Source organism: Equus przewalskii, chromosome 13, assembly GCF_037783145.1.
Source record: "Equus przewalskii isolate Varuska chromosome 13, EquPr2, whole genome shotgun sequence".
NCBI lineage: Eukaryota > Metazoa > Chordata > Mammalia > Perissodactyla > Equidae > Equus > Equus przewalskii.
In genome coordinates, this window is record NC_091843.1 from 23656386 (window position 1) to 23673182 (window position 16797).

Sequence of the window (16797 nt, forward strand, 5' to 3'; positions counted from 1 at the left end):
CATGCTTTTATTTTAATGCAACAACTACTTTCTATACTCAGGTCTGTGGGGAGTACATGACAGGGATCTCTAACATTTTTGATCAACTCTTAGCAGTAAAAGTTTTTTGAGCACTTAGACCTACCACATGTATATTTGGATGTTTATAGACTTTACAAATGTACTACTATAATAATATTTACATTCTAAAGTATACCCTAAAGTGGAATTTTTTAAAGAATGAGATAGGTGTCTATATATAAAAGTTTCATTTTTTCCCCTGCATTCTACTGGATTATTTTCTGAACCCCTTGGGGTGTACGCATCCCAGTATGGATTCAGATTCATCCTTTCCACCCAAATAATTTAAAGCTTAGCTTGGAAAACAAAATGCCTGCCTAAGAGTCAGGTTTTATAGGTCTCAGTTGTATCATTTAGTGAGATAAGCTTTTCCAAACCCATATTATACCTGGGATCACTAAACCATTTGAATTCTCTGCCTTGAATGTGAAGACAGAAGGACAAAAGGATAGCAGATGGAGAGAGGAGTACCAAGATAGAGTTTTTTCCCTAAGGATTTTAGAGAGAAAGCAGGTATGAAGGAGTAATAATTTGCCCTGGTAAACCATGAAGTGGTGACTAAGAAATACTCATATAGCTCATAAGCACTAAAAGATTTCTGTGGACAAGAGTTCTCTCTGCATTCTATGCTGTAGAGAAGCCTTGGCTGGTCTTCAAAGGGGAGATTGGATAGGATTTAGATGAGTGGAGAGGAAAAGAGAGCATTTCCTGCCATTTGTTTGGATGTGTTGGTTGTTTTTTGATCTTGATCCACCTGTTTGTCTATTTCTCAAGTATAGATATGTATTCTGTGTTTCCCCATCATCTCTTACCATTCCAACAGCTTCTTTACCATCCTTCCAACATTCTGGAATCCCTTTTTCTCTTCTTTTCTTCTTATCCACAGTTATTTCTTACCTGGATCCTGAATTATTGCCTCAGCCTCCCGCCCCACTTCTTATTCCCCTTTTAATCCATCCCCTACCCAGGGGCCAAAGTGATCTTTCTGAAATTTAAATTGGACATATCTGTCTGTGTTTAAAATCATTCAGTGGCACCTCATTCCCTTAATAAAAAGTTTGAATTCCTTACCATGGTTTATAAGGCTCTTTATTACCTGGATTCTACTTACCTTGCTAGCTTCCTCCTACCCCTCTTCTCCCTCTTACTTTAGGACACTCCCAACCATATGAAACTTCTTGCCAAGCCTTTTTTTACCTCTGGGTCTTTGTGCTTGTTTTCTCTGCCTGAAAGTCTTCCCGTTCTCCTAACTTGTACTGATTTTTTATGTTCCAACTTAAATTCCACTTTTTTTGGAAGCACATGCATAGTATCTGTTTAATACTCTGCCTTCACCAGTTCTCCATTTATACTTCTGGGATGTAATACAAAGAGCACAGGATTTGGACTAGGGGTGGGAAGGCCTAATTTGCTCTGAGATCTTGGGGAAATAAATTAACCTGTTCAAGCCCTAGTTTCTTCATCTCTGAAATGGGATAATGATACTGTTTTTATAAGCCCATTGAAAGAATTCCTCGATATAATATACATAAAAGAATTCTGTAAGCACTTAGGCACCATGCTCATATAAATTGCTGCTGCTGTTATTACTACTACCATTCCTCGCCTCTCCCTTCTCCCCCTTCTCCCCTTCATGATCCTCACCAGTCTTTCTGCAGTGTTTTACATGGAACTCGTTTTTTTTAGGGGATGAAGACTTTACCAAAGAGATAACAGAGTTATTTTCCCAGCTGAATGTCTCCTCCAAACCAGAGAAACTTGCCAGGGTAAGTTATTATTTCTTGGTGATTTTCATTTTTTTAATTGTTTGGATTTAGTGGATAAAGAATGTAAGATTGTAGATTCTTTCCATGTCACCAAGAGGGGTGTCACCAAGATTGAGGGTATATTCTGTATTCTGCACCTTTTGCCTGCCTCTTACTTTTGCATGTTAGCATGCTGAATTCACATCTGCCCCCTGCAACACATCTGCCCACCTTACCTGTTTTTATTTGGAATGCTTTGCCTGTCTGAAAGCTTAAATTAGACCACAGTTGAGGTCAGTTAAAGTTGACAGTGCTCACCAGCTTTTGTGATACCAATTGGCCAGCCTCTATTGATATCTCACTGTTTTCAGGGCTCTGAGTGATTCAGAGATGATGGGATGTGGCCCTTGCCCTTAGGAAGCTGGAGGTTACCATTTCTCAGAGCCCAGTGACCCAGAAATGACAGTTTAGCCTGTGGAAATGAGAGAGTCCCATGGCCTAGGCCTTGGTCTTTGGTGGTGCTGCTAGAGCTCTCTTCACACACGTAGAACATGGAGGATCTTTAATCAAAGCTCAGAGTGGATAGGGACGGTCTTTTTCTAGATCAGTACCCATAGCATATATGCCAGTGCCAGCTCATGAGACACTCTTCACTGGGTCCTGGGCTGTCTGCTGCCTCTTCATCCTCTTCTCTTAATCTCGAGAAACATTTCAGGACCAGTTAGCAGCAGGTGCACATTACTTCCTGGCCCTCGAGAGCTGATAGTCATTGTATCGTCACCACAGTCACCTTCTCCCACATATCCCAGGGTACAGAATATGATGTTTGATTTGTTATCTCACTCTCCCATGTCCAGTGAAAATGCTGCGTTCTCTAAGAAAGCTTTTCAGGCCACCGTCTAGCAGCTCATCTACCTTATCTCAACTGTTGCGCTTTACTACAGCACTTTCTAGCTTGTATCATAGTGGGGTTTTGGGGGGAAATAATATCAAACTTAGAGAAAAGTTGCAAGAATAGTACAAATAACGTTGAGACTTAAGATCTAGAATGGTTAAGGCTCAGGGCCAGATTGTTCCCAAGGATTTATATGGGAGACTGTGTGATGTAGGGGAAAAAGCAATGAAGCAGGAGTCTGAGAATGCAGTTCTGATTCTTATTCTGACACTCACATATGATGTGGGCAAATCCTGTTCCTTCTCCAGGCTTCAGTTTTTTTTAACTGGAAAAAAAATAAGTTGTTAGAGAAGCTAAGCTCAAAGGTCTGCTTTAATACCTATGTCTCCGGATCTCACCAGTGGGAAGTTCCCGATGGTATTATAAGGGTGGGGGGTGGGTAACATTGATAATTTTGGAAAGGGATGATAAATTACCTTGAATTGGCACAGTAGTGCATAATGCCTTAATGTATTTATTACAAGAGAGATCATTTTGGGTATGCACTATGCCTACTAAAAGTCTCCTTCAAGCATGTTAAATTTATGGTATCAATTTTCTTTTTCTTTTATTTGGCCTTATCTTTCTCCAGTTTTTTTTAAAAAAAAAATCTCAGATAAATCAATCCCTAGTTTTTCTCTCATTTTATTTCTTCAAAGAAACTGCAGAGAATTTCCCATACTGTTTGGACTATTAGTCAACTGTTATGATTCTTTCCAGCCTCATCTCTCAATATTCTCTTCTATAAAAATCTCACCACTCCAACCTCATCTTCTCTCATATTTCTCTGTCCTCTGTATCCTTTCCAAATTGGCCTTCATTCTGTTCCTCAAATATACCAAACTGCTTACAACTCACTTTGTCTAAATATTTGTATGGCTGGCTCCTTTTAAACTTCAGATTTTAGCTCAAATAAGGTCAGAGATCCTTCCTGACCACTCAAACCAAATTTGCTTTCTGTCCACCCAGTCCACACTCGCCATCACTCCAGTTTATTTTCTTCATGAATGTTTTGTTTGCTTGTTGTCGTTCCACACTAGAATAAAGAGCAGGGTCATGGTTTGTATTAGTCACCACTGTATCCTCAGCACCTAGGACAGTATGAGGTACCTATTTGCATAATAATAATAATACACAAATGAATTGATAAATGCCTGCACCCTGTGCTGTGGTCTTGCTAGTTATCTCACAGTTTTCTTAGCACACTTTGCGTTTTCCTGCTTGGAAGCCTTTATATAGTTAATTCTTTTTGTTTTTGTGAATTTGAGAGGTTTATGTGTAAGTACTAGGAAGATTATAGGTCAGAACCAGATTGCTCCTGAGGGTTTTTGTGGGAGGCATGGTGTTAAGGGGAAGAACCTTGAAATGAATGTCTGGGTACGTAAGTTCTGCTCTAGCTCATTCATGTTGTAGCTTTGGGTATAGCCTCACCTACTGATCCTTAAAGGCCCAACCCCAATGCTACATCTGTGATAAAACCTATGATTCTTTCAGTTGGAATGACTCTCAAGTTCTTCTCTGGATTCCTATTGCCTGGTTATGGCTCTGAACACATTCTCTTTATATAAAGTTACTTAAGTGGATGCCTTCATTTAATGACAGTAAATATTTCCTGAGAAAACAGTTCATTGCAAATGACAGAAACTCAAGTTAGACTGGCTTAAGGAAAAAAGGAAAATTCATTAGCTCAAGAAACTAGGGAATCAAGGGGCAAGACTGGCTTTAGTGATGGCTTTCTACCCAGGACCTGACCTTTTCAGCTCTTGACTCTACTTGCTTCTGTTTTGGCTTCTTTCCTAGGGAAACTTTTACACAGGGGGGTCAGATGACTCCTGGCAGCTTCAGAGTGGCTTTTTCTCTCCAACAGAAAGAGGGCTTCCCTTGCCCAGTAATTTTATCAGATGTCCTAAGGCTGATGGCCATTGACCTGGCTTGGATCACCTTTCTATCCATGAACCAATCACTGTATGGACAGGGGGATTAATGTTCTTAGTAGCTAAACCTGAGTTGTTTGCCAATCCTTGAAGCCAGAGGATGGAACCAACCCCACCCAAAACTCATGAACTGAGAAAAATCTAGAATCTACTACCAAAAGAAAGGAGATATGGATGCTGGCCAGATAAAAACACAAGATATTCTCTACAGTGTGCCAGGCACTTGGTATGCAAATCCAAATAAGATACTGTACAGCTATCCTATAATAATGTAGTTTATTTAGGAGGTAGACACAGTGTTTTTCAGTGTGTTTGGTAAATACTAAGTTGAATGGGTGGTCAGGAGACTGGACATACAGGGAAGGGTTGTTTAGGTGCCCAGTCTCCTGGAAAGCCTTTTTTAATTTTTTTGAGGAGGATTAGCCCTGAGCTAACTACTGCCAATCCTCCTCTTTTTTCTGAGGAAGACTGGCCCTGAGTTAACATCCATGCCCATCTTCCCCTACTTTATATGCGGGACACCCACCACAGCATGGCATGCCAAGTGGTGCCATCTCTGCACCTGCGATCCGAACCGGTAAACCCTGGGCCGCAGAGAAGCGGAACGTGCACGCTTAACCACTGTGCCACCGAGCCGACTCCTGGAAAGCCTTTGAAAGTTACCTGGAGGAGATGATGTCTGGGTGGAGGATTGAAAGAAAATTAAGACCTACCCTGGCTAAAAAAAATAAGAGGGGCATTCTAGCCTAAGGGAATAGCATAAGCAAAGAACAGGTACATTACAGGTCATTACTACCAGATCATAAAGTAGAATGTGGGTAAGAGACAAAGCTGGAGAAGTAGGTAGGATCTAGGTCGTGGGAACTTCCTAGATTCAAGGGAAGAAGCATGATCTAGGTGATGAAGAGCTATGGAAGGGAAGAAGAATGATCAGCTCTGAGCTTAGATCACTGGTAGCTTTATGGAAGATGGATTTAAGATTAGCCAGATCAGAAGCAGAGACCAATCAGAGTGCTATTGGCGTAAAGTAGATCTGAACTCAAGTAGTGATAATAGAGCGGAAGAGGAGGAGCAGATTGGAGCAATATGTAGGGTGAAATCAGACCACTTTGGTGATTGATTAGACAGGGAAGAATCTAGGATGGCTGTCATGTTTTGCCTCAAGTGACTGGTGTATGGTAGCTCCTCTGAAGTCCTGGAGGATAAAAGAGGATGAAAAATTTGGGGGTAGGGAGAGAAAGATGATTAATTCAAATTTTGTATGTGTATGTGAGATGCCTATAGAATATCTGGATGCATATGTCCAGCAGGCAGTTGGAACATGTTTTCAGGAGAGGTCATGCTCGGAAATAAGGATCTAGAAGTCTGTGGCAGTTAGGAAATAGTTAAAATCACTGAAACAGGATGGATGGAGAGGAGAGGGAGTAGGTGAGACAAGTAGAGAGTCAAGGCTAGAACTGCAGATAATACTGGTGTCTAAGGGGCCGGCAAAGGAGGATCAATACATAACAAGAGACTGAGGAAGAATGCTTGTAAGAGTAGGGGGAGAAACAAAAGATAGTTGTATTACAAAAGTCAAAGAAAACTAGAAGTAACCCAAAGGTTCATCATCAGGAGAATGGATAAATTGTGGTATATATATAAAATGAAATACTACATAGCAGTAAATGAGAATGAACTATGGATACATGCAACAACATGGATAAATCTAACAGACATTATGTTGTGCATAAGAAGCCAGACACAAATTAGATCGTACTTATGACTCCATTTATATGCATTTTAAGCACAGGTAAAATTAATTTATTGTGAGACAGAAGAGTGGTTACCTTTGGGCAGGGTGGTGGGGACTCAGTTTGATCAGTATTGACTAGGAAGGGGTATGGTGGACCTTCTGAGGTGATAGGAATGTTCTGTATCTTGCTCTGGGTTGCAGTTACATAGGCATATACACGTCAGCATTTCTTGAGTTATGCTCTGAAGACTTGTGCACTTTACTGTATGTAAGTTATACTTCAGTTTTTAAAAAAGCCAGAGGATTAGAGAATTCCAGAAGGAGTGAGTTGGATGGTAGTGTTAAGTGTTATAGAGAGAAGTATTAAAATAAGTACTGGAAAGCTAGATCGTATGTTCAGGTGAGAAGAAGAGCACTGACTTCCATGATGCCAACATGTTCCTGGTAGGTGCGCAGTAATCTTCTTGAGTTGAATTGAATTATTGATATACAATAATCTTCTTCTTATTTAGGCAAGAAATACAGCCTACGAGTGGATCAGGACATCTCTGTCCAAGCCATTAGAAGAGAAGGAAGAAGGAGAAAAACGGTTGGAAGCAGAAAAAACTGCGCATATCAATAAAAATTCAATAGAGGTAACCAAAGCAACTAAGGCTTTTTTTTTCTCTTTTAAGATTTGAGATGTGGGTATTGTAATCAGGGGCCTAACCATATTCTATTTTGTTGCACTGCTATCTGTAATTTCCACCTTGTGATCCAAGATTGCAGCATCTTAGTTCCAGAGTATAGGATGAAAGAAGGAGTAAAGAAAAAGAGACAAAGGGTCCGTGTGTGGTGTCACAGGGAAGATTCCCAGAACCTGCCATAAGACAATCTTTATGTAAATTTTTTGGCCGAAAGTTACTCACGTGGTTACACCTGATTTCAGGGGAGCCTCTGTTTTTGCAGCTATGAGCCCAGCTGTAAAATTACATCACTACTATGAAAGAAGAGGAGGTTTGTTGAAGAGCAGCTGTTAGTCTCTGCTGTTTTCAAGATATTGAATTTCAAGATATTGAATCCTTCAGTACGAGGGGAGCAAGGTGGTGTGATTTCCTCTGGAATGAAAAACCGACAACATGCTTTGTTTTGATTTTCCGTCCAGGATATCCATGCATTTGCAATCCGGAGCCTAGCAGAACTAACTGCCTACTCAATTGAACTGTTTCACAAAACAGCAGCTCTGGTTCTGCACGGCAGGAAGCAGGAAGTGACAGCTGTAGAAAGGAGCAGAACCCTTTCCCAGTAAGTATGAGTATGAGTATCCCTCTAAACGATGCAAATTGCTGAAAGAGTTTTCTTGGCTTATTTCCAAAGTTGTAGAAACTTTTCTCTTAGCAACATGCTATTCACATTGCACTATTCACATATTAGAGGTTTGTTCATTTTGGGTTTTAGTTAATAAGTAGCCGGGGTGTTGTTTCTTTTCATTACCCTTTTTTATTAACCGACTCATACTCTGAAAACTAGTTCTTCTCAGATTATTGGTCTCTATTAATAGGCATAGAGTTTTGCATAAATAAAAACAGAAAATAGTTCCGTTTTCAATTCTTAATAGTTATTAATTATTGAGTGCTGATTATATGCCAGGCACCATGCTAAGGGATTTACACTTGCCATTTCTAATTTTTACAACAACCCTAAAGGTAAGTGATTATTCCAGCGTTAAAAATGAGGAAACCCAGACTCAAGAGAAGTTAGGCAATCTGTCCAAGTTGTGCTGATTGAGATTTAAACCCAGGTCTGGCTAAGTCCCAACACCCGCTGCACCCCCGCCCCTTTTTTCTTTTTACCATGTTGCTGATTTTGAACAAAAAATTCAAAAATAATAGGATGTGGGTAGTCAGGGAAAAAAATACTTCTAAATAAATCTTCTAATTAAATAATTAAAATTTTCATTGGAAAAAAAATATGTGTGAGTGTCCAGTGTGTTAGGATTGGGAGGGGCCCTTATTTTCTAGACCTCTTCTTCATAGGGCTTCACTGACCCTCTACAACATCCCACAGAGGGGCCTGTTTTGTCTTGAACGTCTTTAGGATGAGGGACTCACAACCCCAAACCAGCCTGTTCTGTGGAAAAGTGGCTATTTCCACTGCTTGGAATGCTTTTTCAGTCTTGGCCCACTCTCTCACTGAGTTCAGGACTCCGCTCAAATACCACCTTCTCAGAGAGGCCTTTATTCACCACCCCGTCTAAAATAGTACCTTCTGCTATTCTCTAATCCTTCACTTTATTTTCTTAGCTCATATCACCAACTGGTGCAAATGTATGTATGTTATGTGTTTATATTTATATATCTGTATGTATATACATATATACATACATGTACAGTATACAGTCATGTACCACATGATGTTTCATGCAGTGACGGATTGCATGTTCGACAATGGTCTCCTAATATTAGTACCATACAGCCTAGGTGTATAGTAGGCTATGCCATCTAGGTTTGTGTAAGTATACTCCATGATGTTTCCACAGTGACATATCGCCTAAGGACATATGACTCAGAACATATCCTTGTCATTAAGTGATGCATGACTGTATAATGTGCGTGTGTGTGTGTGGAAACATATACACACATCCATCCATATAAATATGTGGTCTCTGAGGCTGTCCTACTTTGGGCACAACTTGAGAAGGCAGGGTTCTTCAGAAAAGACAAAAGTGCTGGGAAAAGTAGAGGACAGCAGGAAAAGAGGAAGACCAAATTTGAAATGGGTTGACTCCATAAAGGAAGCCATAGGCATGAGTACAGGAGCTGAGTAGGGCTGTTGAGGGTAGGACGTTGTGGACAGTCACCCGTTCATAGGGTCACCAGGAGTCATAACTGACTTGACAGCACATAATGACACTTCCTTAATTAGCAAATAAGAATCCATGAAAATTGGGACTTTGCTTGTTTGCTGATATATCCTCAGTGCTTAGAACAGTACCTGGCTCATAGAAGGCTTTTGGTAAATATTTGTTGAATGAATGATTGAATAAATATTTATTTTAGTTATACTTCTAAATGGAATGTAGAATCTTTTGAGTACTATCTTGTCTCTGTAAAATGTAGTTTAGGGGCTGGTCCAGTGGCGTAGTGGTTAAGTTTGCATGCTCCGCTTCGGTGGCCCAGGGTTCGCCAGTTTGGATCCCAGGTGTGGACCTAGCACCACTCAGTAAACCATGCTGTGGCAGGTGTCCCACATATAAAATAGAGAAAGATGGGCACAGATACTACCTCGGGGCCAATCTTCCTCAGCAAAAAGAGGAAGGTTACCAGTGGATGTTAGCTCAGGGCTAATCTTCCTCAAAAAAAATAAACAAAAGTATTTTAGTTATTTCCTTTGTTTAACTCGAAGTATAGTACTTTCTAGAGGATTTTGTAGAAAAGTATTTTTCCAAGGACTGAACCTCCTCTTCCTGTAACATGAAGGCCTGCTCAAGTGGATCCCCAAATACATTAGTAGCTGATTTAGGCATAATTACTCCCTTTGAAAAGCTTTCTTCTTTCACATTTGGTACCAGGAGTAGTTTGTTTTCTTCTCACAGTTGTTAAATATAGCTTATTGGAAAATAAAAGGAACCTTCCTGACTTTCCTCCCTTCTTTTCTAGGATGACAGTTATGTTGTGTAAAGAGCTGTCCTCTCTGTCTAAAGAGTTCACCACCTGTCTAACAACTGCCGGGGTAAGAATTCGTGTCTCCTCTTGGGCTAATGTCTGTTTTTTTTTTTTTTTGAAACAGCTTTATTAAGATATGGTTTACATACCATAAAATTTGCCCTGTCAAGTGTATAATTAAATGGTTTTAGGTTATTTACAGAGTTGTGCAGCCATCACTGTAATCTAATTTTAGACCATTTCCATTATCCCCCAGAAAACCTCATACCATTAGCTGTCAGTCCCCTTTCCCTTCCCGTCCACACTCTCCTAGCTCTAAGCAACACTGCTCTACGTTCTTCTATGGATTTCCCTTTTCTGAAACTTAATATAAATGGGATCATACAACATGTGGTATTTTGTGTCTGGTTTCTTTCACTTTGTGTAATTGTTTTGAGGTTCATCCACATTGTAGCATGTATCAGTATTTCTTTGTACTATCAGATAATACTCTATGCATTTCTGTGTGAATTTTAGGATCAGCTTGACTATGTCTAACTGACTTGCAACTCATTTTTATTCTCCCCTTTTTGAAATCCGCAGTATATTTTGTGCTGCCCTCTGAGACCTGCACAGGAAATGTGGACCTTGATAAAATAAAAACCCAAAGTTTGACTTTAGTTTTAAGGAGCAGTGCCTTACTTACACTATGGCAATGCTCATATTTTGCAGTTACCAGCCAGAAGGAGAGATGTAGTTAAAACTAAAGTTTTTTTGTTTTTAAGGAATTGTAGAAGTTTATTGAAGTTGTGTGAACTATGGAAGATGATTCAGAAATCAGTAATCATGAATTAGGATAAAATCAAGGGCATTTTAAAATGAGCAAATAAAAATGACTTTGTAGTAAACCAAGCTCATAGATGCACAGAGATACACAGGTCGGTCCTTGCCAGGGGTGGGGGATGAAGGTGAGCAAAATGGGTGAAGGGGGTCAGTTAGAATCTTCCAGTTAAGAAATAAATAAGTCATGGGGATGTAATGTACAGCATGGTGACTATAGTTAATAATACTGTATGGAATATTTGAAAGTTGCTAAGAGAGTAGATCTTAAAAGTTCTCATTACAAGAAAAAAATTTTTGTAACTGGTGCTGGATGTTAACTAGACCTATTGTGATGATCATTTTCAACATATACAGATATCGAATCATTATGTTGTACACCTGACACTAGTATGGTATTGTATGTCAATTATACCTCAATTAAAAAAAATCTCTTTGTAGTAAGTATATAAGTGTCAGTGTGGCAGCAAAATTATTTGGGCCCTTAAATTTATTTTAGTTAAGAGCCTGGCCCAAACTAATTTTTCGTACTTTGAGTTTAGATTATTCCTGTAAGGGATAATCCTTGATGCAGCTTCTCTTTTTCCCTTAGTATTTTCTTTAATAGCGCTTCTGGGTTTCCTGAAGTTAATCTTCTGAGGCCAAATATTTCCAGGTATTTCATAAAGATACTTTAACCCAGCAAGTCAACTATAAGGTGCTAACACATGCAAGTAATAAATTTGCATTGTTTATTTCCTTGTTTTCCGAACAGTCCATCTTAAAAACCATTGAGTATTTTGAGCACATGTTCCTTGTCCGCATCTTTTGTTTTAAAATTGTTCTAAAGTTTTCTGGTCAAATGTCCTATTTCTACTGCCTCTTCCAAAATGAAAATACTTTTTAAAGTCAGTAAAAAACTACAAAGGAGTCCACTCAATTTGGATAACACAGAAAGATATAAAGAAGGAAGTTTAAAGCACTTACAGAGATGACACTTTGCTGTCTCTCAGTCCAGGCTTTTTCTATGCTTATATTTATGTATGGGGTGTGTGTTTGTTTCAAAGTGGGATCATACTCTGCTTATTGTTTTTTTAATCTGCTGTGCTCACTTAACACTGTAACTTTTTTTCTAGGTCAAAGAAAAGGCAGATGTCCTTAATCCATTAATCACTGCAGTGTTTCTAGAGGTTAGTAGTAATTAGTTTTAAGTCTCTGACTTCTAGGACACTACATATTAATTAACTCTTCTTAAGTCTTTATGTTTTAGCTTTTTTGTTTTTTCACCAGATTGGTAGTTTAGCCATTTTGATGTAGATATGACCAAAATGGTGTGTTTGATGCATATTCCCTGTTCACTAATTACAAAGCATAAACTTGAAGCTGTCAGGTAAAGTGGAAAGGAAGCAGTGGGCTGTCATTACTTAGTACTACCCCTTGGCAGTTAATGGACAATTCTCAGTAATGAAACACCTTCTGGAAACAGCTGGTAAACATGAAAGGCTGAAAATTACAAACAGGTAAGCACCTCATCTTAAAGGTCTAGGGTTTATGTGGAAGAGATTTGTTACAAAACAAAACGAAACATTTTGTCACTGTCTTGCCATGAAGTTTGCTTTGTTTTGTCAAAGAGGTAACTGTTTACATAATCACCATAAGTTGGTTCGATTTAAGGAGGTAGATGGTTTAAATCCATGGAAAGGGGGAGTACAAGAAGATCCCATGATCTATTAGATTGCCTCCATGTTTGATGCTTTCTGGATTCCATGTTTTAAGAACTCTTACCTTGCAAATTAATTGTGCAAACACTTTAGACATTTGGTGATCTGTTTAAATTATATTTATGTAAGTCTGGTGGCAGAAAATATATTTTAGGGGCTGGCCCCGTGGCCGAGTGGTTAAGTTCGCGCACTCCGCTGCAGGTGACCCAGTGTTTCGTTGGTTTGAATCCTGGGTGCGGACATGGCACTGCTCATCAAACCACGCTGAGGCAGCATCCCACATGCCACAACTAGAAGGACCCACAACTAAGAATATACAACTGTGTACTGGGGGGCTTTGGGGAGAAAAACGAAAAAAAAAAAAAGAAAATATATTTTATAATTGATTAGGTTTTAAATATGAATTGAAAACAATTTTTAACTACTGACTGTTAACGTCTTTACTTTTAAGTTCTTTTAAAGTTACCACCAAGGAAAAGCCTTTAATTCCTTAACTACACAATTTTCTTTGAATAGCCAGGAAAATTCTTCTGACCACTTAAACAATTAAAAAAAATAAGTTTGTGATTTAGTAGATGGCAGAGTGGTATAACTGAAAGAAATTTGTAAACCAGGAGCCCAGTCCTGTTCTGGATCTTCCCTGATTTGCTGTGTGGCCCTGGACTAGGCATTTATCTTTCTAGGAATCTCTTTATCTTTATGTGCCAAATAAGAGATTTAACTAGATGATCTCTGAGGTCTCTTTGGCTAGAAAATTCAATATCAAATGTCATACTAAAGTTTAAATAGGAGTACTTGCCATTGATAAATCCAAAAAAGATAAACTCACTTGATATGGGTTCCCCATTGCTATTTTGAGTTGGTTGTGCTTGCTTACAGATTGGAAACACTCTTGTCCTTGAAATTCTACATTTTTCTCTTAATGTATGAACTCTCTGTTGTTGCTCTTCTGGAAAGTCATAACTTGTCAGATATAAATGAAGTCTGACAAACTCTGAGCGTGATGATTCCACAACACTTCTCATAAATACGTCTGTTGTACCAATAGAAATATATTTATACTGTATCATCTTTGAAAGCAGTATTCCTTGTTTATGTTCGTGAGCACTTATCTTGTGTTCACTAATTGCGTTGAATCCGTGGAATAACTTTCACAATGGATTGGAAATCCCATTGGTGTAGGATTCATAACCCCTGAAATCCTCTTTGAGTAATTGACTAAAATGCTGTGGCAGAATCTACACATTCAATCAAAGAATAAGTAAGTTTTGAATGCCGAATTTGAGGAGAATGGCAAAGAACAGTTATTATTTCTGATGGGCAAATTGGATGAAAATACTGACATTCTTTTTTGGTGCTGTTGTATCATCTTAAGAACTAGACCATTCTTTCCCTTATAAGTTTACTGAAATGGTTAAGTCTGTGCTCTTATTTGCCAGGCTGAAAATTCTAGTTAGATTATAAAAATTAATCTGTTTTTTTTTGTTGTCTTATAGTATATTTTCTCTTTTAAGTCATTGTAATATTTTCTTTTTCCTGTTTTCTCAATCCTGACAGGCATCAAACAGTGCTTCCTATATCCAGGATGCCTTTCAGCTACTCTTACCTGTGCTGGAGATTTCTCTCATTGAGAACAGGACTGAATTACCAGAGGCATGAGCTGCAGGTTCAGAGACCTTTGTCAGAACATTGAAGATGCCACCTGAGACTTGTGATGGCCAAGAAATGCCACTTTCTTCTGGGTACCCTTGCAGAAGTGAGGGAAAGGGTTATTTTACAGGCAGGAGAGCAGGTTTAAAGGAAGTTTGTTGCCTTCACTGCTTGGCTAATGTATTCAGGTCCTCACACTGTTCTTCCCAGTTGTTATAATTAATAAATTATTTGAAAAGAAACTTTTATAGAAAGATCAAGAATAATAGCTCTAGATAGAGGTTAGTGGGACACTCAGGCAAATATATTGGTCTTTCTTTGACATGATGCAAAACACTACAGGTTTGTCATGGATATGAGTTTGCAGCCCATATAATTGATTGTTAAGCAAGAGAAAAAGAACTTCGGTATTCTAGAATTCACATGCTTGATCTATTAATGCCATGTACTTTCTCCTTTCTATAGTAAAATTTATGGCTTTATAAACTCTGTAATGATTACCCTTTATTATGTGAATTCTTAAAATTGGTTAGAAAGTTTCCTCTGCTCTTTAATTCTCAGTAGATATTTGGAATTGAGGAGAAACTTAAGAATTTACTTGTAGCCATGTGAATTAACCATAGCCGAGTGCCCTTTGGCCTGAAGTCACTCTTCTACCCCAAGGTGACTAGCTTCAAGTTGTAGTTGACCCTCATTCAACTGGATTCAAGACCAATAAGTGCAATTTGGAGAGTTTTATGTGTGCAGATATTCTGAGTCTCTTCAGGATGTTTTTCATGCCTAACCTATGTGTAGGATAAATTCTGTAATAGCCAACTCTAGAGGAGTGTTGAAGCTCTTTTAGTAATGGTGTTTCTGTTTGAATATTGTTGAAGTGGACTGTAGAGTCCCATAGAAATGATGTTCATTTGTAATAGGATTTAACCTACAAGACACAATATATTTTTCCTCATACTTTTTTCTTTGTTTTGTTTTAATTATTCTTTAGCATGTTTATAAACATAACTTTTATTCTTCAGATCTTAAGTCGTCTTTTGCTCTCTTCAGCAATTTAAGAGACTAATAGGGTTATCATCTTCCTAAAAGCTATTTTGGTATCCACTCTTTTTTAGAAGGTTCGCCAATTTTGTGGTTTTTAATGATTCAGGTAACTTTTGTGAACTCTTCCACTCATATTCTAAAATCTTTAAATAAAATGTAATAATCATGTCAATTGATCCTTTCATTTACTTTTCTAAACATGAGCCCCAGTATCTTTCTCAGACCAAGGAAATAGGAAAACGAAGCTATAACATACATTGATATCAAGACTATTTCTGTGTAATCTCCTTATTTGGGGCAGGGGGCAGTTTGTAAGTAAGGAGGAAAATAAATAGATTTGTGCTAAAAAGGTATACCAACAGCACTAAAATGTTACTGTGCTTATATTCTCTTCTAATATCAGAAAAATTTTTGAATATTTCTTTTTATAGATAAATTTCACCCTTCTCAACGTGAGTAATTCTGAAATTTCAGAAAAACAGTTGCCTTCTGGTTAGTAAAGCTGGTGTCTCCAGTCCTTATTTGTTGCCTCAAGCTCCGTTGCTGTGTCTGGACCTGGATCCCGTGAGCAGGGTATTCCTTGAGCAAGGTTTAGGAACTGGTCACACTGCCTGCTGTTCAGCCTCTTGTACAGTGGCAGTTTGCAGCTTTTCCTCTTTGATCTAGAAACACATCTATGGTTTTTCTTTCAAGAAGAAGGATGTAAATGGGGGGACAGAACGGTGACTGTTTTTATGCACCTATCCAGATTGCAGCCCTGAATTTGAACACTTATAGCTTAGAACCTTACAAAAGGTGAATGTGACTCACTGCCTCTTTTCTTTCTCTCTCATCACTGTCATCAGCTCCCCTTACCCAGCTAAATGTTTTTTTACTGGATTGAAGAGACCACCAATGAAGCGATGAAAGAACCAATTAATTCTGAGTAACACTTGCCTACCTTCCACCTAGAATATAATGAAAAAGAATGAACGTTCCTTGATTCAGTAGACATAGAGAAATAAGAGCATAAACATTCATTGAATAGGTAAATTCAGGGGACACTTTGAAACCTGTTGGATTATGGTGATGGTTTTGGATGGTGAGTGCTTCATTATTCCTTTTGGAGTGGGTACGTGATGTAATTTCTTGATACCTACTCTTTTGGTGCTGTTTCCTTTGAATTTTCTGGTGGGTTAAGATTTACTGTTATGTCCTAATATGTGCTACCCCTCTTCTCAATTCACTTGACACCCCGATAGATAAAATGTTCAGTTATTACCGGGGTAAATCCTTCTCTTCCTACTATTTGGATCTTTAAAGGCTGTGATTAAAAGAGATTTCATTAATTTAGTCTAAAAGAAATAGAAACTTGCGTGGACTATTTCTTATTTTCTTTTCCTTTAAGCAATACCTTGGAAATGTGTTAAGGATAAGTTATCTTTTCCTTACTTGCTTTCGATAGAATTTTTTTGAAAAGCATAGATACCTAGATGACAGGCCTCTGAAATATGAAATTGGAATTCATGTAGGTGGCATTTCCACAAATCTAAAAT

At 38.4% G+C, this 16797-nt stretch overlaps 1 protein-coding gene across 3 annotated transcripts in view; it reads left to right on the plus strand.

Moving 5' to 3' along the window:
- The window catches only part of FAM114A2 (family with sequence similarity 114 member A2), a 34454-nt gene extending 19020 nt beyond the window's left edge, over positions 1–15434 (plus strand). For all 3 annotated transcript variants that reach the window (XM_070569158.1, XM_070569159.1, XM_008509092.2), the window contains exons 9-14: positions 1747–1826; positions 6921–7043; positions 7553–7692; positions 10047–10119; positions 11987–12040; positions 14129–15434. In XM_070569158.1, coding sequence (XP_070425259.1) covers positions 1747–1826; positions 6921–7043; positions 7553–7692; positions 10047–10119; positions 11987–12040; positions 14129–14230 — 572 coding nt within the window. In that variant the 3' untranslated portion in view covers positions 14231–15434. The remainder of the gene's footprint in view (positions 1–1746; positions 1827–6920; positions 7044–7552; positions 7693–10046; positions 10120–11986; positions 12041–14128) is intronic.
- Positions 15435–16797: the final 1363 nt, after the last annotated feature.